We start from the raw sequence: 25,502 nt of genomic DNA, 5'->3' as shown, positions 1-25,502 counted from the left end.
GAGAGCTTTCTCGGCTGCAAGAATTCCCGGAGATGTTACGCCGAGCCGTTCATCTCGATTCAAATAACCGTCTCTTTCGGTTGACTGCAGGGCATCTTGAGCAGAGTTGAGTTTGTCTGTGTACTAAGGTAATCATCAGGCTGTCCAGCTGTCAGCTCTCGGACAGGCTGAATTGGGACGAACGAGCCAACAATAAGGCGTGAACCACTGCGGGTAACACGGTATTATGAGAGACCACCTAAGCTACACCTGGCTGTGTTGTTTGTGATGCCGTGCTGACTGCTTGCAGGTTATTGAGATGGAGATGAAGGTGAAAGATGTGAGAAGGAGGAACCTTGGTGCCGTCAGCCCTAGACCCCGGCCGCTGGGCGATCCCGCCAGCAATGGAACCTGGTAAACTCCCCGCGGGCCGCGTGTTCCAGGTTCCCTGCCTGTACGAAGTAGGTACTTTAGGTAGGTACTCCGTACTTCGCAGAGCACTGTGATACCATTGCAGCAGGGCCTGGGCGCCCTGCTCGTGTGGACAGTGGAGTGGACTTGATGTTAAATTAGGTAACCCACGGGCAATGGGGCAGGCGTTCGGGGCCCCGTAAGGCCTGTGGGCGCCCGTTGACACCAAACAATGGGCGCTAAATGCAGGGGCACGTCTGCCAAGCCGCTATCCGACGGGGCACTGGGGACCTTCAAAACCGACAACATTCCTCCCTCACTTTCATCGCACTTGTTGCATTCCACTTCCGAACACCACACCAAACAACACCAAACCAAACTCGCTCGTGTTGCGTCACTCTCGCTAACATCATCGATTCGAATCGCCTCGACTCGACAAAAACATTCCCACCCGCGCATCGTCTCTGCTCCGGACCGACGACAATCGCCCTGAGCGCGAGTATGCGCCGAGGACACGATGCGGGACATCTCACCATGCGCCTCTTCCACTCCGTCCTCGCCATTGCCGGCCTGCTCTCCGCCTTCGCCAATGCTCAATTCCCTTCCACCTCGGTCAACCTCACCACAATCACTTCGCCCGTAGACGGCAATGTCACCATTCGCTACAAAACGCCCAAGGGTGTCTGCAAGACCGCCTACGATACCCAGCAACAATACACAGGATGGATCAACGTCCCCGGCCCTTACCCAGCAAACATGTTCTTCTGGTTCATCGGCGCCCGCGAACCTACAGAGGCCATGACTATTTGGCTCAACGGCGGCCCCGGTGTCAGCTCTCTCTTTGGCATGTTCACCGAGGTCGGTCCTTGCGAGGTTATTGAGAAGGGCCTGAACCAGTACGACACTGTGGCGCGAGAATGGGGATGGGACCGCGCTTCCAACATGCTCTTCATCGACCAGGTAAGTTTCTGGCATCTTCTGGTCCGGTAAGCACTCGTTGGCAACATGTTAACACTCCCCAGCCGAACCAAGTTGGCTTCTCGTATGACATTGCCACCAATGGCTCCATGGATCTGTTCAACGCGAATCAGTCGAGTCCGCCTCAGCCAGTCCCCAATGGACAGCTCCCAGCGACGTTTCTCAACGGCACCTTTAGCTCGCTGAACTCCAACAACACGGCAAATACCACCGAGACGGCTGCGTATGCGATATGGCACATGCTTCAGGGCTTCTTGGGCGCATTTCCCCAGTACAACCCTCCAAACAACAGCTCTTTAGGCATCAATCTTTTCGCTGAGAGTTATGGCGGAAAGTACGGGCCTGTTTTCTCTGATGTTTGGGAGAAGCAAAACGAGAGACGGCAGAACGGGACGCTGTCGGCCAACAACACGCTCGAAGTCCACCTCACGTCCCTGGGCATTGTTAACGGCTGCATCGACGATCAGGTTCAGGCGGAATTCTACCCGGCCATGGCTACCAACAACACGTACGGTTTCAAAGCGATGAACGACGTCCGCGCGAGCCTGGCCAACGGCAGCTTGTACACCTCGGGCGGCTGCCTGGACTTGATCAAACAATGTCGCACCGCCGAGTCCGTCTACGACGCCAACAACACCGGCGGGGTGGATACAGTAAACACCCTGTGTTCCAGGGCCTATCAGACCTGCAACGAGAATGTCATGACGCCGTACTCCGAGTCCGGCCGCAGCTGGTATGACATTGCGCGCAAGAACCCGGATTCGTTTCCGCCCAGTACGTATCTCGAGTATGTCAACACTGCGGGCTTTCAGCAATCCATTGGCTCCGTCGTCAACTTCACGATGACGAGTCAGGCTGTTTTGTCCGCCTTTTCTGGCACGGGTGACTACATGAGAGGACCCTTGATCCCTAAACTGGCCGGTCTCTTGCAGCGCGGTATCCGCGTCGCTCTGATCTACGGTGATCGTGACTACATCTGCAACTGGCTGGGTGGGGAGGCCGCGTCGACGACTCTCGCTTGGCAAGCTAGCACCGTGTACGGACGCAACTTCAGCGCCGCCGGTTATGCGCCTATCATTGTCAACAACTCGTACATCGGCGGCGTCGTGAGGCAATTTGGAAACCTATCCTTCAGCCGCATCTACCAGGCCGGCCACTCGGTGCCAGCCTACCAGCCCGAAACCGCCTTCCAGGTCTTTGCGCGTGTCATCATGGGCACGTCCATCTCGACGGGCGATCAGGTCAATCTGGCCAACTACAATACCTCTGGCGATGCCCACGCCACGCACACAGATAAGCTGCCAGACTCGCCTGCTGCCACCTGCTGGCTGCGCTACATGCAAGCGTCATGCAGCGACGAGCAGATCAGCATGCTCCAGCGCGGCGAGGGGACAGTCATCAACGGCGTGCTTTACAGTGCCTCGAGTGACTGGCCTTTGGCCACCAAGGCCCCGACTTCTACACAGCCTGCCGCATCCACATCATCTACGGTCCTTACGGGATTATTCACAGCGACGTCGACGCCAACAAGCGGGAGCTCGACGGTCCAGGCACCAATGATGCCTCTTGTGGCATTTGTTACACTTTCGATTAGCATGTTTATGATTGGTGCGATGGGAAGTGGTTGATTGAAAAGTCATCATAAAACTTTGGAGCATCGTCTACGTGGCAAAGCATTATACTTGCATCCTTGGTTGGCAACTAGAGAGCATGTGGACGGCCTTGAGAATCATCTTGGTTGGGCGTTTCTGGGCATTTTGGATGTGAAGGATGAAAACATGGAAGGGACCAAAAATGGGAGAGAAGCACTACAGATATGTGCTGGATATGTTTTTGATTTGTGTTGGTTGAAGACTTAATGATACCCCCTTAATGATAGTTGGAATACAAAGCAGTAAACATGTGTCTTGGCAATGATGTTGAAGTGCGTCTACTCGCGTCCTTACTGAGCAGGCATGCGAGGAAATAATACACATCGTCACAGATGGACATACGTCGCGGACGCAGAGATCTCTCCCATTAAGGACTGGACGGAAGTTCTATCAGGCAGGATATCTTGGCATCGTGACCGTGAAGCACACATCAAGACGACAAACCTCGTACGGTTCTAAGATCGGAAAGGATAGTCAAATCAATATGCAAATCACATTATAGCAGCAAGGCAAAGAAGTAATGAGGAATCATGGGTATCTTGTATTGATATGTATGTGTAAACATGCACGGCATAGACCTACCTTGGCTTGCGCCCTTGATGAAGGTATAACCATGAAGAATCTGACAACTTCAGTTAGCCAGTGTTTGCAATACACCACGACTCGTAGAACAAACAATGTGTGAAGCGTCAAAAATCAGTAAGGGGCCTTGTCAAAGGCAGTATCATCAAAGCATATGGCTCAGGAGACCGTCGTGATATATATTATGATCATCACGTAGACGCGGGAGGGTGAATGGAGGGAGAAGACAAAATATGGAAAAGGAGCTTACCATCTGATGCAAGGTCGTCGGCAGGAAGAAAGGTGAGGGAGGGTGTACACCACATGGCTCTAGAAGGCGAATGTTAGCCAACTGTATTCACGATTATTTCCCAAAAAAGAATGCAAATGTGAAGTGTTCGATCAGAATGACTGGTAGTCAACGTTTCTCAGCTTCGCCGTTAGGCTCTGACATATGCTTGTCTTTGGTTTATCGTTCATCAGGAGAACGGAGCCGTGGGTGGCTGGAGGGGTGAAGGGGAAGGTAGGAACTTACCACTTGAGCCATGCGATGGTGCGTTTTGGTCAACAGGTCAAGCCGTGTCAGAGTAAAACTGTGATCTTAGAGACGGTCAGCGATGTTCATGCTCATCAAGTCAAAACGTAGTGTAATGAAGCCAATTCAGTCGTTGCATGAATGGTATAAAAAGTTTGTATCCGCATTGGAAGATCCAAATCAGACTCGTCATCTAAGTTGCTCATCAGGAAGGCATGGGGGGCAGCAAAGAAAAATGTGAGACCTACCATGACTGGACCGGAAGGAAGCGGGTGTCTGTACTGCACTGGCAGAAGACACAGAAATTGTGTAGCAAAGCGAAATCCATCTCGACACTGTTGTAGACGGGTCAGCCACCTGAAGAGTAAGGTGTATTCCCGACAAGTTGAGTGTTCGGATCGAAATCAGTGGGCGAGGTTTTCTAGGCCTGCCGCAAAGTGGCTTGTCTGCTCATGGCCGAGTCCCATATGGGTACTCTCGGAGCCCAGTGCCGCTTCATCATGTAATGATGGGAGAGCGGGAAAGGGAGGGGTTGGTATGTACCTTGTAGATTGGATCTGAGACGGCTGATTTCCATGTTAGCTATGGAGTTCGATGAGAACAGAAGCGTAAATGGAATGGGGGATAGTGAGATCAATCAGAAACAGCCAGTTGTTTTCAACAAGAGTGTTCAGCCGGTAATTCCAACTGTGCAAAGCACAAAAAAACTAATCATCCGGATCTCGAATGGGAAGGTTGAGGAAGAAGTGTACCGTACCTTTTGTCAAGCCATCTCGAGGCAGCCACGTAGCTCAATGATGCCGGCGTCAGATTGAAATAAATCTGTCAAAGCCTAATTTGTTTGGTTAGCCACTTGCTCAAGCGAAGCGCATATGATCCAGAAACAAATTTGCGACATTGTCGTGTCCTATCAGACTGACGTGTAAAACAGAGGTTTCATTCCATTTAGGTCAAAGACTCTAGTTTGCGGTGTTTGTCTGTCATCACCAAGGATTGGGGGTGTAATTCAAAGGTAAAAGTACGAAATAAGCGCGAGCGCAGAACTTACCAGGTCATGCGAGGCTACGCAGCCAGTTTGCTGCGTGTTGCAGTATGGAAAGAAAAGATCGTGAGGTTGGGGTGGTCTGCGAGGGAAGAGTTTTAAAGGTGCTGGGAAATTTTGAGCCGCGAGTGGGGGTGCGAAGCTGGCGGTCGGCCACGACCCACTCGAGGTGTAGCTGTGATATCTTCACGTGCTCGATCACGTGTCGACGCGAACGGTCGGCGCGGATGGCCGGTCCCCAGTTGAGAGCTCGACGCGTCGCAGCCTGCGTCTGCGTCATGGATCCGCAGTGAGCAAGTCCCATCGTCGTGGAGCACGGAAGACAAGAGACGCTCATCCGTGATCTTCTTTCTTTAAGCAACTGAGACAGACAATAAAACAGTGCAAAAATGCCTGAGATTGCTGAAGGTAAGACTGTCATGGAACCGAGAAATGCAAGTTGGCTCATGTTCTCCCAGTCGCGCGGTGCGTGCACTTCTTGCGCCTTCATCTTGTAGGCAAGAAGATCGCAAAGGTCTCTGCCCCTGACGATGCCAATGTCTTTGGCAAAGTCGGCACCAGCGGTCCGGCCTTTGAGAAAGCTGTAAAGGGGAGAAAGGTTGTCTCTGTCGGAAGTCAAGGAAAGTATTTCTGGTATGTCGACCCCTATCGATCAACTAGAAGCTCTTGAAAGACACTCATTTCGTCTCAGGATCACATTCGACAAGCCCCCTCATGCGGTGATGCATCTAGGCATGACAGGTAATGAGAATTATTCATTTCAGGTACTCTGTATCGAGACTGACACCACGCAGGATGGATCCACATCAAAGGCGACAAGACGGCTTACACAAACTACTACAAAAAGATGAAGGAAGGCGAAGCAGACATCTGGCCACCCAAATACTGGAAATTCCACATCGAGACCGAAGGCACACCCAAAGTCTCAGCCGCCTTCACAGACCCCCGCCGCTTCGGCCGCATCCGCCTCGTAGACTGCCCCGGCGCAGACATCCGCTCCCACTCGCCCCTCAAAGAAAACGGGCCCGACCCGGTCGTCGACGTCGACGTCTTCACGGAGACCTACCTCCGCCAGAAGATGCAGTCCCGCCACGTCCCCGTCAAAGCCCTCCTCCTCGACCAGAGCCACATCAGCGGCATTGGCAACTGGGTCGCCGACGAGGTGCTGTACCAGTCCCGGCTGCACCCGGAGCAGTACTGCGATACCTTTAACGAAGGGGAGATGAAGAAGTTGTACGAGGCCGTGCGGTATGTCTGCCAGACGGCCGTCGATAAGCTCGGCGACTCGGACGAGTTCCCGGACGATTGGTTGTTCAATTACCGCTGGGGCAAGGGAAGTAAAGGTGCCGCGTCTGAGCTTCCCAACGGGGAGAAGCTCGCGTTTATTACCGTTGGCGGGCGGACGAGCTGTTATGCTCCTGGGCGGCAGAAAAAGACTGGCCAGGTTGTGCCGTCGGCAAAGGAGGAGCCCATGGAGGAGGACGATGACGGCGGCAAGAAGCCCAAGGGCGCTGCCAAGAAGAAGAGGTCGGCGAAGGCGAACGAGAGCGATGAGGAGGAGGAGGAGGAGAAGCCCAGCAAGAAAGCACGAGGTGCCAAGGGTTCCGCCAAGGCAAAACCCACCGCGGCGGCAAAGGTGAAGAAGGAGGAGACGCCAGATCCCGCCGCCGAAGCACCGGCACCAAGCAAAAAGCAGCGGGCTTCAAAACAGACTGCGGAGAAGCCCAAGGTCGCACCAACCAAGATCAAGAAGACTGCCGTCAAGAAGGAAGAGGCGTCTGGGAAGACAAATGCAGCGGCGGTAGAGGACACTGGTAGACGGAGGTCCCTCCGACTGAAGGGGTGAGCATTGATATCTTAATCAGAGTTATACCTGATATGAGTCCCAAATTCTCCAAACACCAAATCTCATCCCCTTCAAACCCCAACATCCTAGTTTACTTCACGGCTCTGACTCCACATCCGGCGGGAACGTTCCAAACAGCGCCATGAGATGCTGCGTCTCGTCGCGGGACAACTTCTTACCCTCTTCGACTCCCTTGGCCATCATACGAAAGTCTACCGCAAATCGTCAGCTTTTTTCACATCAAGATGACACTCATCACGAGGTTAGGCCTCGGGATGCTGGGCCCTTCCGAGTACTTACAGTCCATGTAGTATCCTGAATTAGGTCCCATGTTATTAGCCCACCTTGCCACGATGATATTCACAAAGGATTTTCAATAAAAGGAGTACATACCTGGGGTAGACGTCATGAAGAACTCTGCGGGGTCCGTCTCGGACGGGTTGGAAAACGTGTGGATCGCCCTCGGCGGCACGACCATCAACTGGCCCTCCTCGGCATCCACGTTCCCCTCTGGCGTCGAAAACCGGATCGTCCCTATTGCCAGCAACACGATCAAAACGTCAACGAAACAAACCCTCTTCATTCAGTCTAAACATGAAAACTAATTCGACTCAACTACATCAATGAGGGAGAAACCCCAACACCGATTTGATCTAGTAAAAGACGTACCCTTGGTCACAAAAAAGCACTCGTCGTGGAACCGGTGCCAATGCATCGGCGGGCCGGACGTCGCCGGCGGCAGCTCGAGCGTCATGCACCCGACGCGGTTATCCGTGTTGGTCCCGTCCTCGAAGATGTAGATCGTCATGGGGCCCAGCTTCAGGCACTCGCTGTTCTCCTTTGTGTAGAGCTTCACCGGTACGGGTCCGCGGAGAGGCATCTTGAAATTTTTGAGGCTGCGTTGCGACTTTGACTTTTGTTGTCCAGTACTTTTGTTAGTGGTATGTCGGGGGTGGTAAGGTGCCTCCCTTTTGCTTTAGATGTGATGGATTACCCTTTGAAAATGAAGAAAGATTGCGAGAACCGGACTACGTGAGAAAGATGTAGTGTAAAATGACCTCACTGAACTTTCGGGTATCAATCCGTGACATTCATCTGATGATACTGATAATCTCCCCCAAATGGACGTCCGGCGCACCATAGAGGAGGGGAAGGGAGGTTGAGGAGGTTTAGCAGTAAGCTTAGGTAAGACTAACCAACTTACCTATCGGATCTGCCGTGTCTTTCTGTGGATGGACATCCGAACTACCTTAGTCGGTTGAGGCGTCTTTCTTTGTACATTAGTCTGGAAACTCACCCGGAAAAAGCAACGAGGAAGCAAGCAGGCAGACGCAGTTAGTTGCATACTGCACGTTGAAAGAGGCAAGTGGGTGACAAAATCGCCTGCCGCTCTATCGGTACCCTTGCTCGCTGCTTTCCTATTATTTCTACTCATATGATCCCTATTGCTATTCCTTTTTTAAAGGGTATTCTCTAATGGATATACAAAAGACAACGATAAAAGTAGAAGTGATAAAAAGAATAAGAACATTAGACATAATAAGCAGGTAAGTAGGCGTTATAATCTTGTTGACTAGCATCCCATTTTGTCACCCACTTGAGAGGGCCTGTCGGATCGAGTCCGTGTCCTCCCACGAGCTGTCGAATCTTTTCTTAGCTTGAGGTAGGTTGGGGTTTAGCAACATGTGCAAGTGTCTCACCGGTCTTTGATGACGCCAATGATGGTCGGAAGTGAGGGGGGCGCCGTCAAGTATAACCTATCCAACTTGTGGAATTGTCCTCGACGCAGCCCTGATTATCAGACATTGATTCGTGTGCGGTGTTCGTACATGCAGTGTCACGATGCAGGCGACAATCATCACAGGTCGTAAAGTAAACCAAAATGTTGTGTTTCCCGAAATACAACGCCTGTAACTCAATTCGCCGAGGGCCTTGGGCCGTCTGCTATGCTATAACATTTCGTCATGATCAAGATATCATGTTGCGGACATGATAGAAAATTCCCAAGAAGCCCCCCCACGTACAGTCAAGGCCAGTGCCGACTGTCGATAATACGCCATCCCAAATGCTTTGAAGCTGGATTGTTTCTCAATTCGCTTTCCCCTGCCATCCATCAACTCCAATGACGCGGATGGTTGATAATGGTCTTGATGCACCTAAAAGTGACTCCAGATCTCCATGCAATAGTAATTCGCTTTTTTCATCGTTCTTCGTGTCCTGGTGGAAAACGCCGCGGAAACACCCCGGAAATGAAGGAAATAATAATAATAATAATAAAGAGTCGTATCGTGTCCCGAGATGCGTGGGCTCTAACTCGCATGCGTGTAATGTGGGTATCGTAAATGCCTAATAGCAGATGCCTCGCTCGTAATCAAGTCGTGACATAGTTGTTGCCTGTGTAAAGAAAACGTTTCGTTGCCTTCGCGACCAACGTTTACAAGCGTCGCTAACGAAGTATCGAAAAAACAACTTTCGTGTTTGCGTGTTGCGTGTTGCCGAAAATTAATCCTCGCGTGCGACCTGGAAGCCGACAGAGTACCGGAAGTGCTGGGAGTCCCAGCGGACGGGAATCATGGTGAGGAGGTTGACAAAGGAAGTGCCGTCTTTCCTGAAATTGAGAACGTCGGTCTGGAACTCGTCGTTTGCCTCGACAGCCTTGCGCATGCTCTTGACGGTTTCCTTGGGGATGTGCTTCCTGGCAGACTTCTTGCTGACCTTTCCGCCGGGCGCTTGAAGGAAGCGGCAGTTTTTGCCAAGAATCTCGCTGTTCTTGTAGCCGGTAAGAATGCTGAAGTGTTCAGAGGCGTAGACAATCGGGCAGTCGGGCTGTTCGAGGTCACAAAGAAGTAGAGCAACGGAACAGTCAATTGCGCCAAGTTCAACCTTGGGGTTGGGCCTTCCAGCGACGCGGAGCTGATAATTGTTAATTGCCATAACAACCATCGCCGACTTGGGTACTTACGAGAATGCTCATCATGTCGAATCCGCTGGGGCAGTAAAGTCCAGGGTACATGACGGGATCGGCGGCGGCTTGCGGTTGTCGCCAAGTACCACGCTTTCCACGCACAACTTGCTCAGTCTCCTCGGAGAATTGGTACTAGAAGGGATGTCAGTACCGGAGCCAGCAAGCCTGAGTCGAGAGTCCCAAACGTACCTGGAGCGCGCAGGATTCCCACGGATTCATGGTTGACGACATTTGATTTTGTGCCCGAAATGATAGAATGCGTTCCGTCTTCTGCGATTGAAGATAGGAGGCCGGGTATTGAAACTCTTGCATCGACATTGTGAAGGTTGGCTTAGCCTGAAGGCCGAATGTGATTATAAAGCGACGATGTGACGGGTGACTGGGAGGCAGCGGGATGTGTGACCGGGGGAGTTTGGCCGGTACGAGCAGCGAGCGAGAGCAGGGTTGTCGATCGATGATATGGTACGGAGTAAGGCGGTTAGGCACTTTGCATTATGCGTATGTCTGGATGTGCTGGCAAGGAAGTCGATCGGGGACTTTGAAGATTATTGCTTGAAAGCTGCTATATCAAGTGTAAATCGTTGGTTGACAGAGTCAGGGAAAAAGTGACAGGTCGTTGTGGACGGATGTAAGGTCATCAAGCCAAGATATCGAATAGACGGAACGTTGTTCGCTGAAAGGTGCGTTGGGTGGTGCAACAGGCGTTATTAGGCAAACGTACAAAGTACACTTTGGGCAAAATCGGTGGCAGAACGGTAGGGGCTGGTTGGAGATACCGTTGTCCACCAGCAAGCGGAGCGATCGTTAATGTTGCAGGACTGATCGCGAGTCGATGCGTGGAACACGGTGATCGGGAGCAGCAGTGTGGAGAGGGGGGTGGGTTTAGACCTGGAACGGCCTGCCGCAAAGTTAAGGGTCTGGGTCTCTTTGGAGTCTTCGGCGTCTGCTTGCTGGCCTGGGTGGTGAGCTTGGTGAGGTAAGCTCAGCAAGGAGGAGTCTTTGAGCTTTGGGAGAGCAGAATAAACGGCCCTTGCTCCGATTTGTTCGTAACAGAGCGAGCGTTACCATCCAATCCTGGTCAGCATTTTGGTCGTCAGATGGGCCATTACATCAACGAAAGATGGCGGAAGGACCAACGACTGCTGCCAATAGGTCGGGCCCATATCCTCGGTTCGTACTGCGTAGAGCTCCCATTTGGATGCTTGCCAGGGGGGTGCTCGCTTGACGAGGTGCAGAATACCTATTGTCCAGACAGAGTATGCGCTAAATGGAGAGCCATCTTCGCGCGGGGTGAGGAATGATGGCGACGAGCGTCACCTCGTCATGTTTGGACGGCAGCGGTGGTGCAGCGGGGTTCGTACCAGAAGCCTAACAGCCGGCAGTGCCATCTTCCATAGACTTGGGACGTGGGGAGGCGTCCCTGATGTTAAGCCGTTGTCAACGCAAGCTCTCAGACTGGTTCGGGTCGCTATCTTTGATCGATGGCATTGCTGCTTCCGGCCAAGTGCCGCTCGTTGAGGACAATCGGTGACGAACTGCATGGGCGCTCAGGGCGATGACCGATGGGCGTGTGTGTGGGAGCCAGGGTGATGAGTCGGAGCGGAATCCGATGCTCAGATTTGCGTTTGGCCCAGCGATCACAGCGATCGCCGCAACAGGTTTCCCATAATCTCGATTCCACCAGCATGGGCCCCTGCACCCTTTTCGATCCCGCCTGGATGAGCATTTTGCTCACTTGTGGCATGTTTTGCCCATGCTTGCCTTGTTGCGTACCTACACCTTGGTGTGGCGTCGCAGTCCGGCCACCAGCATCGGAATCGGGCTTTTTCTTTGCTGGAGAAACGTTGCTCAGAATCCCCTGGTCGCCATCGAATTCTGACATGGGCTTTGGGGTGACAGGCCTCAACATCGACATCGAGATGTGGTTGTGGTTCCGTTCCCTCGTCATCCGTCTGGGAACGACCAAGTTCAATGAATCGCCTGCTCTTCTACACCACACAAAGCACACGACGTCTCAGGCCCCGTACAAGACACCACAGGGCGGAAGTGCGCTCGGCTGGCTGGTGCGATGAAGTAGACTGGATTTGGCCCTTTGCATCCATGTCTGTTGCTGCCCTGAAAGAATTGAACGCAGGTTGACAATGGCGCCGTCTGAGTCTGTGCTCGGCCAAGCAGCACGCATCGAGATCTCTCACTTTTTTTCTGTCGAATTCATCCCCCAGTCTCCGTATTCCGGGAACTTGCCGGCAGCCTGTGGTTGGCCATTGAGAATTTGAGAGAGCAACCTGTCTCGCTACGCAGGACGAGCCCAGGCCAGATCTTTGAATGCCCCTTGATCGATCCAGCAGAATGAATCGGCCGAGAGACAGGGGTGCGACGGGAGACAATGGCGAGAGCGAAAAAAGGTGATTTTGGTCGTGTCATTCCACCGTTCCACGAGCACACAACGGATCCGGATCATGGCGGAATGTTTGCAACGCGAGAGTCGGGTGAGTTGTGTCCTCTGGCATCTTGCACGCATTGGAGTTTGGCGGGCACCGGTCGACCCGACGATGCCCTCAATCCCACGCACTCACTACCGATCGAGATTTCCCAGTTGAGCAGGCAGGCGGGTATTAGTTGGGTCCCGGATTGAGAGGTGTCTCTCGATCTAAGTCGACGTGCCTTCCGGATGATTCCCCACTGCCGAGCTGAGCATGAGCCAAGCTGCATGTTCAGTTCATCGGTGAGAGCCTGACGGCGGGGCAGCACATGCACCTTGTGTATCCATAGCGAGTGTATCCCGCGAGTCCGTAGTGTAGACGTTTGCTGTGCCTCACTTGACAGTTCGACGTTGGGTAACGACCATCTCGATTGCACTCCTCGCCTGGCTGGAGCTCGTCGGGAATGCCGCTCGACTCTCAACTCTGAGGCTCAACTGGGACAATCAAGCTCGAGCCTTGGTCTCACTTCGTCTCGAATGCAAATACTCCGTTGCGGGTGTCGCTCAATCGCAGACGAAGACGAAGAGGCGATGATGCCAACGTGTGAACCGATCCGGCGGCAGGATGGGGTTCCAGAACTCTGGGGTTTGGCGGCAATCGGGAAAGTCGTGTGGCATCGTCGCTTGCGGTTGAGGATCGCGGCGATGAAAAGTGGCAGCGCCGGCTGCTGCCAGGTGTGAGGTTTTCAACGCCGACTGTGTTGACTTGGAGCAGGCAGGTGCGGGTTCTCGCTTACACTTCCAATGCTCTTTCCTTTTTAGCAATGATACAACTTGACGTTACCTTTACGCCTTCCGCCTTCCGAGTTAATTAAATTCTTCATTCTTGCCCAACCGATCCCGAAACTGTGATAGGGTCATCATGCCTTTTCTGAGTCCAATTAGCGAGAAATTCTCCCAGATTCAATGTCTCAACCAGACGTCTTGCTGCCGGTAGTTGAACAGACTCCGCTCTTCCAGATTGGCTTACAACATCCAAGAGCTTCATAACGAAACCTTATTAGACAGTACGAAGTGTCTGTCGCCATTTGCCAAGGATTGTGAACCGACTGTTCCAGCAGCTCTACCCTGATGTGATGAGGTGTCGTTTGGTCAATTGTCCTCAACACTATTTACCTAGTAACTGACATCGCCATGTGAGCAGTGAGTCCTGGATGCTTTAGACGGTCAAGCTCGTAACACACATAGAGAAACGTTCATTCCTCAGAACCTAAGTGTACTAAGAAATAAAATGAACATACGGACAACTACACACGAAGACTTGAGAGTTGTCAGGATCAAAGTCCGCTACATCAGATTTAACAAATAATAGCAAAGGAAGATGATTCGTTTCGCCTCTCGTGCCTTGTACTGATTGTCCATGTCTAATCAGTAAGTAATGATTATTTTGTCTTATTCGGTAGATCAAGCTAGAGACTTTTGCTAGATAGCTTGACAGTTGGAGTAAATAGATATCTGAAGATATCCCGTACTGCCTCCTCAGAAGGCAAAGTCCTCAAAAGCCACATCCTCACCTTCCAACCACCCATTCAAGACCTTGAGCATCTCCGGCCCGGTACACAAAAAGTACCTCCTCTTGAGACCGCCATCCTTCACATCGCCAGCCCTAATCCTCCTCCTCTCAACAACAGCCCCAAACCCTTCAAACTCTCGTACCATCGCCTCCTCCGCCTCTCCAACCTCACCCGTCACGAATACCCTCAACACACCAGCCAGCCCAGGAATCCTCCCAACAACATCCCTCACCAGCTTCACGTCCTCTCCCTTAACAGTCCACAACACCTTCATCCTCACCCCAGCTTCCAAAACACCACTAGCCTGGGCAATCAAAGGCGTGATCCCAACACCAGCAGCAACAAACATCTCTTCAACATCATCACCACCGTCATCACCCTTCTTCCCCTTCCCCCTACCCATCCTAAACGCCTCTTCCCCGCCGAACCCAAGCACAGGAACCTCCAACGGAACCCTCAAATTCCACCTCCACAACATATTCGTAACCGGACCATTCTTCCTCGCCGTAATCTCAAACTCCTTCCCTTCATTATCTCCAGGCGGACTCGAAACCGTAAACGTCCTCACGTAATCATCATTCAGGCTCTGCGGCTCGTCGTCGCGCATGTGACTCCACCCGACATCCAGCTCCTCCGCGAAATCAAACGTGACGTACTGGCCCGCCTCCCACTGCGCCGCGGGCTCCAGGCCAAAGACGAAGCGGGCAACTGTCGGCGTGATGATCTCGCGGCGCAGCAACGTGGCCGTTCTTGATTTCTCCGCAGACGAACTCAAGACATGCTGCTGCTCGGAGAAGAGCGGCCTCACGGGTGGGTTGTACGGCGATGGCTCGAGAGGGGTGCCGGAGAAGGGTAGGCCGGACTGTACAAAGACCGCAGCCAACACGGTGATTTTGACGGCGAGTTTCGTGCGCGGGAGGTAGGCTGCCGCGTCTTGTCCTACGAGTATCGATGCCGATCCCGTGAGCTTTTCCCACCTCCAAGTTTTAGCCTCATATTCTTCCAGGTTCCAGGTGAGGTTAGGGATAAATGGGGTAATACTCACGTAAAGGACGTCTGACGTCTCAAAGTCTGGTATCGCGATCCCGACCAAGGGGTTCAGTTTAAGGTTCCCCAGCGTCTGATATAACCGATTGCCGGAAACTATAAGTGCCCATGATTAGCCTCTCATCATAACCATCGATCCGGATGTAAATGACTCAAAAAAGGGGGTGGTAAAACTCACACTCAGGATACACAATCTCCACGCCACCCTCATCGTTCCTCGCAACCCTCACAAACCCCTTCGACCCTCCCCTATGGTTCGTATCCATACTGCTGCCACTGCCGCCATCGTCCCCTCCCTCCTCGTGTCCGCTCGTGAGGAAAAGCATATCCGCCCCGCGCACGACCTCCACGGCCTCCTCAGACAGCGGCAACTCCCGCTCCACTCTGCCCTTGGCGAGCGACGCGCGCGGGATGACGTCCTTTTTGTTGAGGTACTTTGGGCAGTTTCCCAGACTCTCTTCGACGTGTACCGCGATTTGTACTTCCGAGGAGGAGGAAGAGGAGCTCCGGTCCTCAGCGGCAGCAGTACCATCCGAGGGAACCGTAACCGCCCCGGCTACCATCCTCCCTCCAAACTTAACACGATCCCGCGTCGTGAGGTCGATGGCCAGCCCGGAGACGAGTTTCCCTCCATCCGGACCCCTCCCGGGCTGAATTACCTCTTGTAACTCCTGCTGCTGCTCCCCACCCTCCTCAGCCCCCCAAAGAGCCCTAAACACCGGATCATCAACAACGTCAACCATGCTCCTGAGACCAAGCACGTCCTCCGCAATCGGCCTCGCCACGTTGCCCGCCTCGCCGCCCCACAGCGTCGTCCAGGGCCGGCGTTCGGCGTCGAGGGTGCCGAGGGCCAGGAGCGGGGCGGCGGCGATGCGGTTGCCGTAGGAGGGCGGGAGGCCCGCGGCCGTAGGGTTCGCTCTGTGGCGGGGGATTTTGAGTTGCTCGTGGAGAGCGAGCTCGCCTTGGTGGAAGGATATTGTTCTGCCTGGCATGGTGTTGGATTTTTGTGGTTGTGAATCAAAGAGGAAGAGGGGTGATGTCGTGAGGAGTTGTGAAGTGAGGAGGGTTGTGAGGAGGAGGCTATGGTTCATATGAGATGTGTATTGAGGGTGCTAGTTCGCAGGTGATCACGCTGTTTGCATTGGATTATGAGAATTGTGAGAAAGGTATAGTATTATCTCGTCATTAGAAATCATCACCAACATCACAAGATGAATTGTAAGCGCATCTGTATGAGCCCTGGAGGATGAAATTGACATCTCCGGGTGACAAATCAAGCACCGAAGGGCGCATGTCGTGATCAGCGAAGGCGGGATTCCAAAGCTGACGGCCTGACGTAGGTTGGCAGCTGGTGAAGACAGTTACTTGGCACTGTCAGACTGCGCCAGGGGTCATCACATCGGGGAAGCGGGGCCAAAACTTTAATCGCCTGCATTGGCGTTGCGAGCTTGCCAGGGGCCCTGGCCTGGCGCCGCGGGTGATGTTAGTAAATACAGTGTCAAGTATGAAGAACATGACAAAGGCAGACGAAATCACAGAAAGTGTGAACATCGGATTGTCATCAACAGACTTTGGTATTCTTGAGTTTTTAAAAGTACATTTGGATTTTGGCGGTTTCCTCTCTCTAGCGGCTCTTGGAGCACTTCTGTAGCCAGTAGACCCTGAAATTCCTAGTAGTACATGGACGAACGGAGAACGAAGCGAAAAGTTTCGGGGGGTATCGAAAGGATGGTCGTAAAAAGACGGAGGAGCTGCCTCAACCTCAGCCTCGACACTGTTGTGTTCTCCGAGTAGGAAGAAAGTGTGAGAGGGCTGGGCGAGGACGAAGAGGAAATGACGAGAAAGGCCTTTCGTGAAATGTGCGCTTGTTCCCAGCGCAAAAGTAGACACCCCTTTTGAATCATAAAGACATTATGAAAAAAAGAACTTGCGGGACGTAGCCGCATAACCCTATAAGCGCACGCGATCTAAGAGCCTCAGAAAGGAGCACGGTACCCCTAGTACCGCGGATCTCTCTGAGATTCTACATCGTTGTTGTAGCCGTATCCCGGGCCGCGAGGGCTCGGTCGCTGGCTCTGTGATGTGCCGGGACGGTTGAAGTAGTCGTCCTGTGGCCGGGGGGGCACGGGCGCCGTCATGTTCCGCGTGGGAGCGTTCGGCGGGCCTCGCGGAGGAACCGGGCCAGTCGCACTCCGTTGCGGGTTGAAAGGCTGGTACGCTTGGTACGGGGTGTTGTTAAGCGGACCGGGGCCACGAGGCATGGGTGCAGGAGCGCGGCCTGAGTATGCTGAGGGCGCGGGGCTAGCCCGTCCATTCGACTGGCTCGAGTAGTCATCGTAGGTGCCTCTAGGCGCCGGCGTGCCACGATCACTCTGGTAAGTGTTTTGTCTTTGCGATCTGAAGCTTTCTACCGATCGGCCAGTGTTGGATCTCACAGGCGGAGGGAAGGGTGGCATCGTGTCGGGAGAGTATGTGGAGGGGCTCTCAGTGAAACCACCACGGAGAGAACTCTGTGAATTGGTTTGAACGTGAGAGATTTGAGGCCGGAAGCTCCTCTGAGAGTTGGAGGTGCCAGGGCGCTGAGGAGGGTAGTTGTTCAAGTCCATGGGTGGCAGAGAAGGAGCCGGAGAACCTGAGCGCTGGTATCCAAAGTCGGCAGCGCCGCCAACAAGAGGTGCGCGCGACGAGTAGCTGGCCGTGGAAGTGGTGGTGCCCATTCTCGAGGGCAGGGGGCGTTTCTGGTCCATGGAGTTGAGCTCGATGCTGCCGGGGGTTCCGGGACGAGACTCGTAGGCGGGCAGTGTCGCAAAGGTGTCGTTGCGGCCAAACATGGGCATCTCGGCCAATTTATCTGGGTCTCCGACATTGGGTAGAGTCGGTAGAGTGGCCTGTCGCTCTAGGGGCATCTTTTCGCCGTTCTTCTTGGCCGCCTTCATTTCTGCCTTCCTCTTGCTTTCCTCCTGTCTCGCTAATGCCTTGTTGACCTTGACTGTCACAATCTTCATAAGGGCCTTGGTGACCTTGCGCTCGCAGTAGCCCGAGAGACCTCCGTCGGCCTTGGGGATCCAGTGGAAGAGGAAGAAGACATAGAAGAGGACAGCCATGATGAGGTAGAGAGCGGAGAAGACCCAAATGAGTAGGGTGAAGACCATACCCGACAGGATGAGAGCCTGCTGGTAATCCTCCGTGGCAAGCGTCTTAATCTTATCAAAGAAACCCAGCAGAGAGCCCTCGACGGAGACTTCGTGAACAGCAAGCTTAGCGTCGTAGACAGACTTGAGAGTCAATGCGTTGACGACCTGACGAGGTCCGGAACAGACCAGTACGCGAATCCAGGCTACATAAGATTAGTAACGGCCCCGATGGGAAAGTAGGATTGGCTTACATTGAAAGCTGAAGTAGGTGAACAGAGCAATATACTCGGCTCCCTTCTTACTCTTGGTGAGTTCGGCAAAGACCAAGAAACGCTTCCAACCCTGGCCCTTTCCGAACCGGATACTCTCGAGGCGAACGGCAATGGTGTCGAGGTAGCATTCCGCTACGTTTCCTCGCTTCATAACGCGGTGCGCCCGGAAGTGCTCAAAGGCGAGATTGACAAAGGAGGCGATGATGGAAATGGAGAAGATCCACTTGGAGATCTTGAAGTCGATGGCGGGGTCGATTTCGGAGGACCAGCGGTCGAAAGCCAGGAGGTTGATGGCAGTGAACATATCGACGCCGTAGACGGCGAGGGAGATGATCAACATGAGCCACAGGTAAAAGTACGCGAACGGAGTGAGGCATCCTCGTGACTTGAAGTCGTTGAGGTTCTAGACAGGTTAGCACCAAAAGGATGTTGTACCGTATGAGGTTCTACATACGATATAGTCCCATTTCTGCTCGGCACGCTGGTCAATGACCTTTTTGCGGTGAGTGAGGCAACCCATCTTGGGGAGTGGGCGGCGGTGAAATGACGAGGGTGACGATTGTCAAAGTTGTATTGATGAATCCCGACACAGTCGAGTCGGAAAAGAGAAGAAGAAGGGTGATGGTCGCCGAAGGACCAATTGTCGTGTGAATGAGTGTGTGATAACGCAACCCGGACCTGCCGCAAACACAAGTCGTTACTCGCCCGCGAAGTAATCGACAGTGTTTCTCTTGGTGATGACCAGGAGAGAAAGATCGATACTTGAGACGGGACGAAGCCGAAGGAGTAGAGGAAGAAGATTCGGTTGTTGAACGAGAGGGAGAACGGAATGTGGGTCCCAGGGTAGGAAGAAAGGGCTGAATGTGCGACGCAAGAGTTCGGACCGCGCGATTGTCAAGCTGGCATGGTCGAGCGACCGGGCGTTTGAGGGTGGATCAAGACTTGGTGAAGATTCGTGGCGACGTGACGACAGCGAGCAAAAGCCAAGTCGGCTGGTCGACCGTGGTGGAAATTGACAGACCCGGGGAATGGGGGTCAAGTACGGAGTAGTCAGTACTGTTGTCGAGCAAGCACTTGAAGTTAGGCGGTGACGGTTTTCTGGTTGTGGGTGAATATCCGCGTTTGATCGGCCGCCGTGGGCTGCAAGGCTGAGTCTCAGGATGTCGAAATGGGCGAAGAGAGTTACAGTGCGCAATGCGAGTGATTGAGTGAGTGAGTGAGTGAGTGAGTATTCAAAGCTCGAGTCTAGAAGGAGCGGACGTCGTGGATAACTCGCACGATCGGAATGTTTCGGTCGAAAACGTCGAGTCTTACTCTTGAGGCCATGGAAGTGCTTCGTGAAGCTCGAAGGAGGAATGTGTGTGGCGTGGTCAAGACACAGAAGGTTGAAGCGTGTGACCCTTGAGTGAGGGAGAGTCTCTGAGAGGAGTGAGAGGGGAGTGGAGGCCTTCAAGAGTGATCTGCGAGAGGGGGGGTCTGACAGTCTGACTAGGGTCAAGACACCGGGTCAGTGCCAAAAGGGAAGGAAAGGGGGGCCTTTTGGGTAAGATGATCCAATAATTGATGATTGCCGCTGATGGTTGCAGAGTCGCGGCCACGCAGACATGGGCAATGGAAGGGGAGCAGTTTGGCGGTTTCGAGGAAAGCGTCCACCGTTCGAGGGGTCTTGCCCAAAGTGCCCACTGCCCAGAGACTGGGAGGAGGAGAGGCTTGTGGAGCAATAGCGAACGGAAGCGCGGCCTTTAACGCAGGTACCATGTCACAAAGTCGACCAATTCGGTTTAGTGCACCAACAGAGCGTTTGAGGTCCCGTTTCCCGTGACCATCTGGGCCATTGATTGGCTCAACTCAATTATAGTCCTTGATAAGAACCCCACAACTTTCCACAGTCTCTCACAGTGTACAATAGTACGTACCCTCTCCGTCGGCCTTCTTCCTCCTCCTCTCCTGCAGTCCTCCTCCTGTCTCTCCGCCACCTGTGCCTTGCCGTGCCTCCTCAGCCTCTCATGTTGTGCGTCTTCTCCTGCGTTCAACCCATGGAAGAACTCGTCCCGCACCAAGCCTGCCAGTTGCTCTGTTCGAGACAGGCACTGGTTCGAGATTGACCATGGCGGCATGGCCTCATAGTTCGCGGCCTCATCTTTACAGCCGCGGCTCGGACGCGCCCGCTTCACCCATCCAACCATCGACCCAAGTCCTGCGCCTCTCGAAGCGGCGGGAAGCTGGCGGGAATGCTGTTCCTTTCTTACTCACTTGTGGTCGTGTTGTTTCGACCGTCCTGAATGAAGCTTGGAGGAATCGTGGACTTGTCGCTAACCACTCCCGCAAACTGCAACGTCAGCTTTTCAATACACTAGGTAGAGTCGCGCCGGTGCGGTGGAGATGAGGCCGGCCACGAGGCCTCTTCTCGGTCCTAACCGATGTGGCTTGCAAGTGCAATAGAAGTTAACAACTGACTCTGTTAGACCCAACACTCGGGCACCCGATTGAATGGCAAACAATTATCTCAGAACCAAAGCTATACTCATAACGACGCCGGCTGTTCACAGTCGTCGCAGCCAGAATGGATACTCAGCCTTTCAACACGGGCATCCCGTCTCAACTCTGCTCAGCTTTGCCTGGAGCAGTCTCGCTGAAACGCCGTGCCCTGGCCCATACAACGGTATGCATGACGGCGAGCTCGCGGATACATGACCCCGGGGTTGCCTCTGGCCCTCTGCTGCTTCTTCTACCTCCTACATGGCCAGTGCGTCTTCTTTCGCATTGATTGTTCCTCCATTTATGTCATTCGACGGTTCGGCCGAACGCAGGGTGGATGGCAAGCAGTATCATCGAAACGAAGAGTGACGCCGCGTCTGCGGAGTATTCGTACAGTGCCACACTGCGACGAGTGCCTCCTTACAGCTCCCTCCCAAAGCATAGCCCGAACATCGCAAGGGACCAATGGACGGAGGCTATGGAGTACCGACTAACAGCACCGCTGCACCAGCCTCCGGAAACAACTCCAAGGGATGCGTCGACAAACGCACCCGGATCAGACGGCAGGTCTTGGCCAACACGACCCAAAAAAGGGCTCAGTCAAATTTGATCGCCTCCCACATTCGGAAGACGCAACATTTCGCTTCTCCACGGCCAATTTGCTCTGCGGGGTGGACGCTGGTAGGTGCTGGATACACGTGGATTACCCCGGCCATTCGGCTATCTTTATCGCCATTCTAATTTGAATGCGACAGGCCGACAAAGAAATGACGGTGGGTTCAGAAGTCGTGCGACCAGCCTACGCCAGGAATTCCATGGCTGTTGGTATGGGTAAACGCTCTGTGTCACCAGAGTATGCGGCTTCGGCGCGAACGACTAAAAATGTTTCTTGCATATGCCTCCTCCCGTTTGGCCAAGCCTGCTGCTTCGTTTGCCTTGATTGTACAGACGTTTCGACCGACGGGATGCAGGATATTTGTTATGAATATTTCGTGATATTCGTCTGTTGAGCATTGCTCTTGTGCTGGAAACGGGTTTCAACTCTCAGCAACTTACACCGTTGTGAGGTTGATTCCAAGGATGACTTAAACATCAACGCTCATCATAATTGCCTCCCAAGTGGCGCACTCTATGACCCTTTCCGGAATGCCAAGGCGGCAACCGTTGAATGAAAGACTACAATAGCCATAGGGCTATTCTTTGTTTCGACCGTGATCATGGTCCCTTTTAGTTGACGCTGCCCGGTGAGCAAACGACGATGCTGTGCCAGGAGGACCTACAAAGAAGACAGCATCACCTTTTCTCAGAAATGGCAAGAGTTCGCCATGACCCCAACATCTCCATGCCCATCAAGTGACTGGTCCCAAACTACTACTCAAGGAAACCCAACATGTCAACATCAACAGCCGAAAAGGCGGACCCAGACCACCCGCAGCCGCCGTTCCAGCTCATCAAGAGAGTCGAGAAGAACATATGGATCACCCGGCGCAATGCCCAGCACGCGGGCTACGCCGACGGCGAAGAGTTCATCGCGCGCAAAGTGGACGACTTTGACGAGTACTACGACGCCGGCAAGTACTCGATGAGCTTCACGACCAAGAAGCAGCGCCAGGTCAAGGGCCTCATGGACCTCCTCTACACGCACAACATGGGCCGCACCGTCTCCCACATCCTCAACCACGAGAACATCATCTCCCTCGCGGGGTACCTCCGCCAGCAGCCCCTAGACCCGCGCGCGGAGAAGCAGGCCACGGAGGACTATTTGGTCTGGGACATCTGCGACGCCGGCACGCTCGAGATCCTCTTTGCGGACCACCGACACGCGGAGCACGAGCCGGGGTGCTTCCTGCCCGAGTCGCTCTGCTGGCACGTCCTTACCTCTGTGATTCGTACGCTTGTTTGGCTGCATGATGGATATCGGCAGGAGGTGGACTGGGTGACCGGCGAGAAGTCGTGGGCGGCGACGGATACGGAGTGGATGCCCATCCTGCACCGCGGTATTGAAGCACAGTCCATCTTTTTCCAGCACTCGCGAGGCAAAGAGACGTACGGCGTGTGTAAGCTGGGCAAGTTTGGCCGGGCTTTCGTGTCGGGGGTTCCGGCGCGACGGGAGGGGGCGCTGGAGAGGGAGGAGCCGCTTCCGCATAGTGTCGGGTTTCCTGTTGCGCCCAAGACGGGGCATATGGGTCTTACGGAGATGATTGGGCAGTGGGAGGAGTATCAGGATACGGGGAGGAGGGTGAGTTATCCCGGAGCAACTTCGTACAGACACACAGCAGCTCGACTGACATCACGCCCACAGAGCAAACGCCTCTACACGCTCAGCGACGAGCACTGGGCTCTCGGCGCCGTCCTCTTCCGCATGATGGCCGGCCGGCCCCTCCCCAGCCTGGACGGGTGCCCGACGTGCCAGTGCATCCACATCCGGCGGTGCGCAAAGATGCTCTGCATCTACGACGACGAGACGCACAAGGGCAGCCGCGGGTGCCTGCACGAGAACTTCCCAGGGTGTCAGTGCGTCGTGCCGTCCGGGTCGGCGCCGAATGCACGTGCGGGGCCCGGTCCGGCGTGCGGTGGGGCCGCTGCGGATGTTCATCTTGACGAGGTGCTGCACCGGTCCGGGTACTCGCGGTACTTGAAGGTTGCGGTGCGGACGTTGTTGGAGTATGACCTCGAGACACCGGCTGTGCAGACGAGGGGGTTGGCGGAGGAGATGGAGAGGTTGTACAAGGAGTGGAGGTGCGAGACGGAGGAGGGGAGGGAGTATGTTGATGTGCTGGATGATCTTGGGTACCGGTTCACGGTGTTGAATAAGATGTCTGGTGAAATTCAGGATTAGTGGTAGCGGTGTCTTATGGGGTTTTGGTGTTGGTGTCAAGCATATCGGGGAGAGGGACCTCACCGACTGACCTCGAAAGTGTGCTTCTAAGAGCTATGTCATGGTCGTAGCACATGAATGAGTAGAAGCTTCTCAAGCTACCTAGTTGACCAAGGTAGTTCGCACTTGTCTCTCGTAGTTCATCCAATTTATCCATGAAATCACACGACACAAGCACGTTGAGCTGTCTAAGTACCTTAGCTGCAGTAGATTCCGAGCACTAACAGGAAACAAATTCCCTGCGTGACAGACCAAGGTACCTACGGTTGGTACGTACCCTTCAGACGTTTTGACAGGGAGCCCCACCTTCCGCCAGGTGCTGTCCAAATTTTACTTGGCGCGCGACCTCGAATGGAAGCTCCGAGTGCCACAGCCTGCCCGCCAGCTTCCAGGTTGTCCACCACCACAACCTGGTAGTCGTGTGGATCTCTATCTTTGCCTGAGTCTCAACCACCACCCGATCATCACCAATCCCTCACCCTTCCAGACGCATCTTGCTATAGCTTCGAAGGTTCGACATTGATCACGTTCAGCAGTTGTGACGATAGACAACACGCATTCACCAAACCGGAATCCAAACGAAGCAACCTGCATCGAACCACACACCTTCTCTCCTCCCGAACACCAGAACCGCGATATCTACAACCCTCACCACACCTCAACCTCCCAAACTCCTCACCACTCTCAACTCCCCTCTCGACAACGAACTCGCAACACGAAACAAACAAACATGTCCCTAAACCAACCAACGCCCCTCCTCCTAACAAAACGCCTAACCTCCTTCCTCGCCTCAAACCTAAACGCAAACCTCCACACGGCACTCCTCGCGACCCCCTCAGGCCGCCTCCTCGCCCACGCCTCCCCGCAGCCCGTCTCGCTCCTCCGCACCCAGTCCACCGTCGCATCCTCCCTCTTCGCCCTCCACGCCTCCGCGACGCCCGACATCCCCGACGCGCTCCCCTCCTCGTCCTCCACGCCGCCGTCGTCGTCCGGCGCTGCTGCAGCAAACACGGAAGATGGAGGATACCACGCGGGAGGAGCAGCAGGAGGAAAACCCCTCACGATAACAGTCCAACTCGCCGCCGGGGTCGTCGTCATCCGGAGACTAAAGTGCGGGCTACTCTTCGTCTGCATCGGTCCCCTCGCCGAGACCATCGAAGCTCAGCAGGCTTCTTCCTCTACCGACCAACACTCTCACCACCACTCCCACTCCCAAGCGAACGCAGGCGCAAACGGCGGCGCGGGCACAGGCACGCCCTCCCAGATCCCCGCGTCCCCCTCGGAAGCGGACAGCATCCTCAGCCTCGGCGCCCAGACGACCACCTCCCTCGCCAGCGTCGGGAGCGTGAATACCGCCGGCGTCGTGGTGTTGCGGCGGCATGCTGAGGAGCTGGCGCGGTGGCTGGATGATAAGCTTGGGAGTTTGCGGGTTCCCGAGGAGGGCGTCGGTGTGGAATAGAGCTGGATTCGACGCATTTGTCTCTTTCTTTCATGGGTAGGGAACCGCGAGGAAGCTGTACGAGTAGAGAGATGGTGGACCTGGGACAGAGTGGCATGGATTTCGCATCGAATTATCAAAAGGGGACGAAAGGGGGCTTTTGGAAGCATTAAAGGCGTACGCGGGCGTTTCGGGGGAAGATACCACCGGCCGAGAATTATCCCTTCATCTTCGTAATCACTCTGGCGTGTACAATATCTTGCTCATTAAGGATTTCTATTTCATTTGCA

The 25,502-nt window shown here is 54.1% G+C and overlaps 8 protein-coding genes across 8 annotated transcripts; 4 read left to right on the top strand and 4 right to left on the bottom strand.

Annotated features, from left to right (window-relative positions):
* The first annotated feature begins 717 nt into the window (after positions 1-717).
* On the top strand, positions 718-3,237 carry HER10_EVM0013184 (serine carboxypeptidase). Its single transcript, XM_035482548.1, has 2 exons — positions 718-1,350; positions 1,413-3,237. The coding sequence occupies exons 1-2, from the start codon at positions 892-894 to the stop codon at positions 2,994-2,996; spliced, it is 2,043 nt and encodes a 680-aa protein (XP_035330299.1). The 5' UTR covers positions 718-891; the 3' UTR covers positions 2,997-3,237.
* Positions 3,238-5,547: 2,310 nt separating this feature from the next.
* HER10_EVM0013347 (formamidopyrimidine-DNA glycosylase domain-containing protein) lies at positions 5,548-7,004 on the top strand (the record flags this gene model as incomplete). The annotated part of the gene is made up of 3 exons (XM_035482709.1): positions 5,548-5,566; positions 5,617-5,772; positions 5,953-7,004. The coding sequence occupies 3 exons, from the start codon at positions 5,548-5,550 to the stop codon at positions 7,002-7,004; spliced, it is 1,227 nt and encodes a 408-aa protein (XP_035330318.1).
* A 96-nt stretch (positions 7,005-7,100) lies between these two features.
* On the bottom strand, positions 7,101-7,884 carry HER10_EVM0012984 (cupin; the record flags this gene model as incomplete). The annotated part of the gene is made up of 4 exons (XM_035482358.1): positions 7,101-7,216; positions 7,305-7,319; positions 7,398-7,538; positions 7,674-7,884. 4 exons carry the CDS (start codon positions 7,882-7,884, stop codon positions 7,101-7,103), a joined length of 483 nt encoding a protein of 160 aa, XP_035330269.1.
* A 787-nt stretch (positions 7,885-8,671) lies between these two features.
* HER10_EVM0006780 (vivid PAS protein VVD) lies at positions 8,672-12,483 on the bottom strand. Its single transcript, XM_035476356.1, has 3 exons — positions 10,159-12,483; positions 9,967-10,101; positions 8,672-9,917 (listed from the first exon to the last, which is right to left on the bottom strand). Exons 1-3 carry the CDS (start codon positions 10,285-10,287, stop codon positions 9,507-9,509), a joined length of 675 nt encoding a protein of 224 aa, XP_035329525.1. The 5' UTR covers positions 10,288-12,483; the 3' UTR covers positions 8,672-9,506.
* Positions 12,484-13,782: 1,299 nt separating this feature from the next.
* HER10_EVM0001163 (oxidoreductase FAD-binding domain-containing protein) lies at positions 13,783-16,270 on the bottom strand. Its single transcript, XM_035470919.1, has 3 exons — positions 15,191-16,270; positions 15,011-15,108; positions 13,783-14,932 (listed from the first exon to the last, which is right to left on the bottom strand). Exons 1-3 carry the CDS (start codon positions 16,101-16,103, stop codon positions 13,931-13,933), a joined length of 2,013 nt encoding a protein of 670 aa, XP_035328847.1. The 5' UTR covers positions 16,104-16,270; the 3' UTR covers positions 13,783-13,930.
* A 321-nt stretch (positions 16,271-16,591) lies between these two features.
* On the bottom strand, positions 16,592-20,094 carry HER10_EVM0011485 (uncharacterized protein). The gene is made up of 3 exons (XM_035480917.1): positions 18,873-20,094; positions 18,398-18,821; positions 16,592-18,349 (listed from the first exon to the last, which is right to left on the bottom strand). The coding sequence occupies exons 1-3, from the start codon at positions 18,936-18,938 to the stop codon at positions 17,010-17,012; spliced, it is 1,830 nt and encodes a 609-aa protein (XP_035330099.1). The 5' UTR covers positions 18,939-20,094; the 3' UTR covers positions 16,592-17,009.
* Positions 20,095-21,878: 1,784 nt separating this feature from the next.
* On the top strand, positions 21,879-23,735 carry HER10_EVM0008698 (uncharacterized protein; the record flags this gene model as incomplete). Its single annotated transcript, XM_035478210.1, has 2 exons — positions 21,879-23,135; positions 23,199-23,735. Exons 1-2 carry the CDS (start codon positions 22,287-22,289, stop codon positions 23,733-23,735), a joined length of 1,386 nt encoding a protein of 461 aa, XP_035329763.1. The 5' UTR covers positions 21,879-22,286.
* Positions 23,736-24,146: 411 nt separating this feature from the next.
* Positions 24,147-25,435, top strand: HER10_EVM0008278 (uncharacterized protein). The gene has a single exon (XM_035477805.1). The coding sequence runs from the start codon at positions 24,505-24,507 to the stop codon at positions 25,231-25,233; it is 729 nt and encodes a 242-aa protein (XP_035329720.1). The 5' UTR covers positions 24,147-24,504; the 3' UTR covers positions 25,234-25,435.
* Positions 25,436-25,502: the final 67 nt, after the last annotated feature.

Source organism: Colletotrichum scovillei (assembly GCF_011075155.1).
Source record: "Colletotrichum scovillei strain TJNH1 chromosome Unknown Contig00009, whole genome shotgun sequence".
In the NCBI taxonomy this organism is placed as follows: domain Eukaryota; kingdom Fungi; phylum Ascomycota; class Sordariomycetes; order Glomerellales; family Glomerellaceae; genus Colletotrichum; species Colletotrichum scovillei.
The sequence above is the reverse complement of the archived record's forward strand: the minus strand, read 5'-3'. Positions and strand labels throughout refer to the sequence as shown.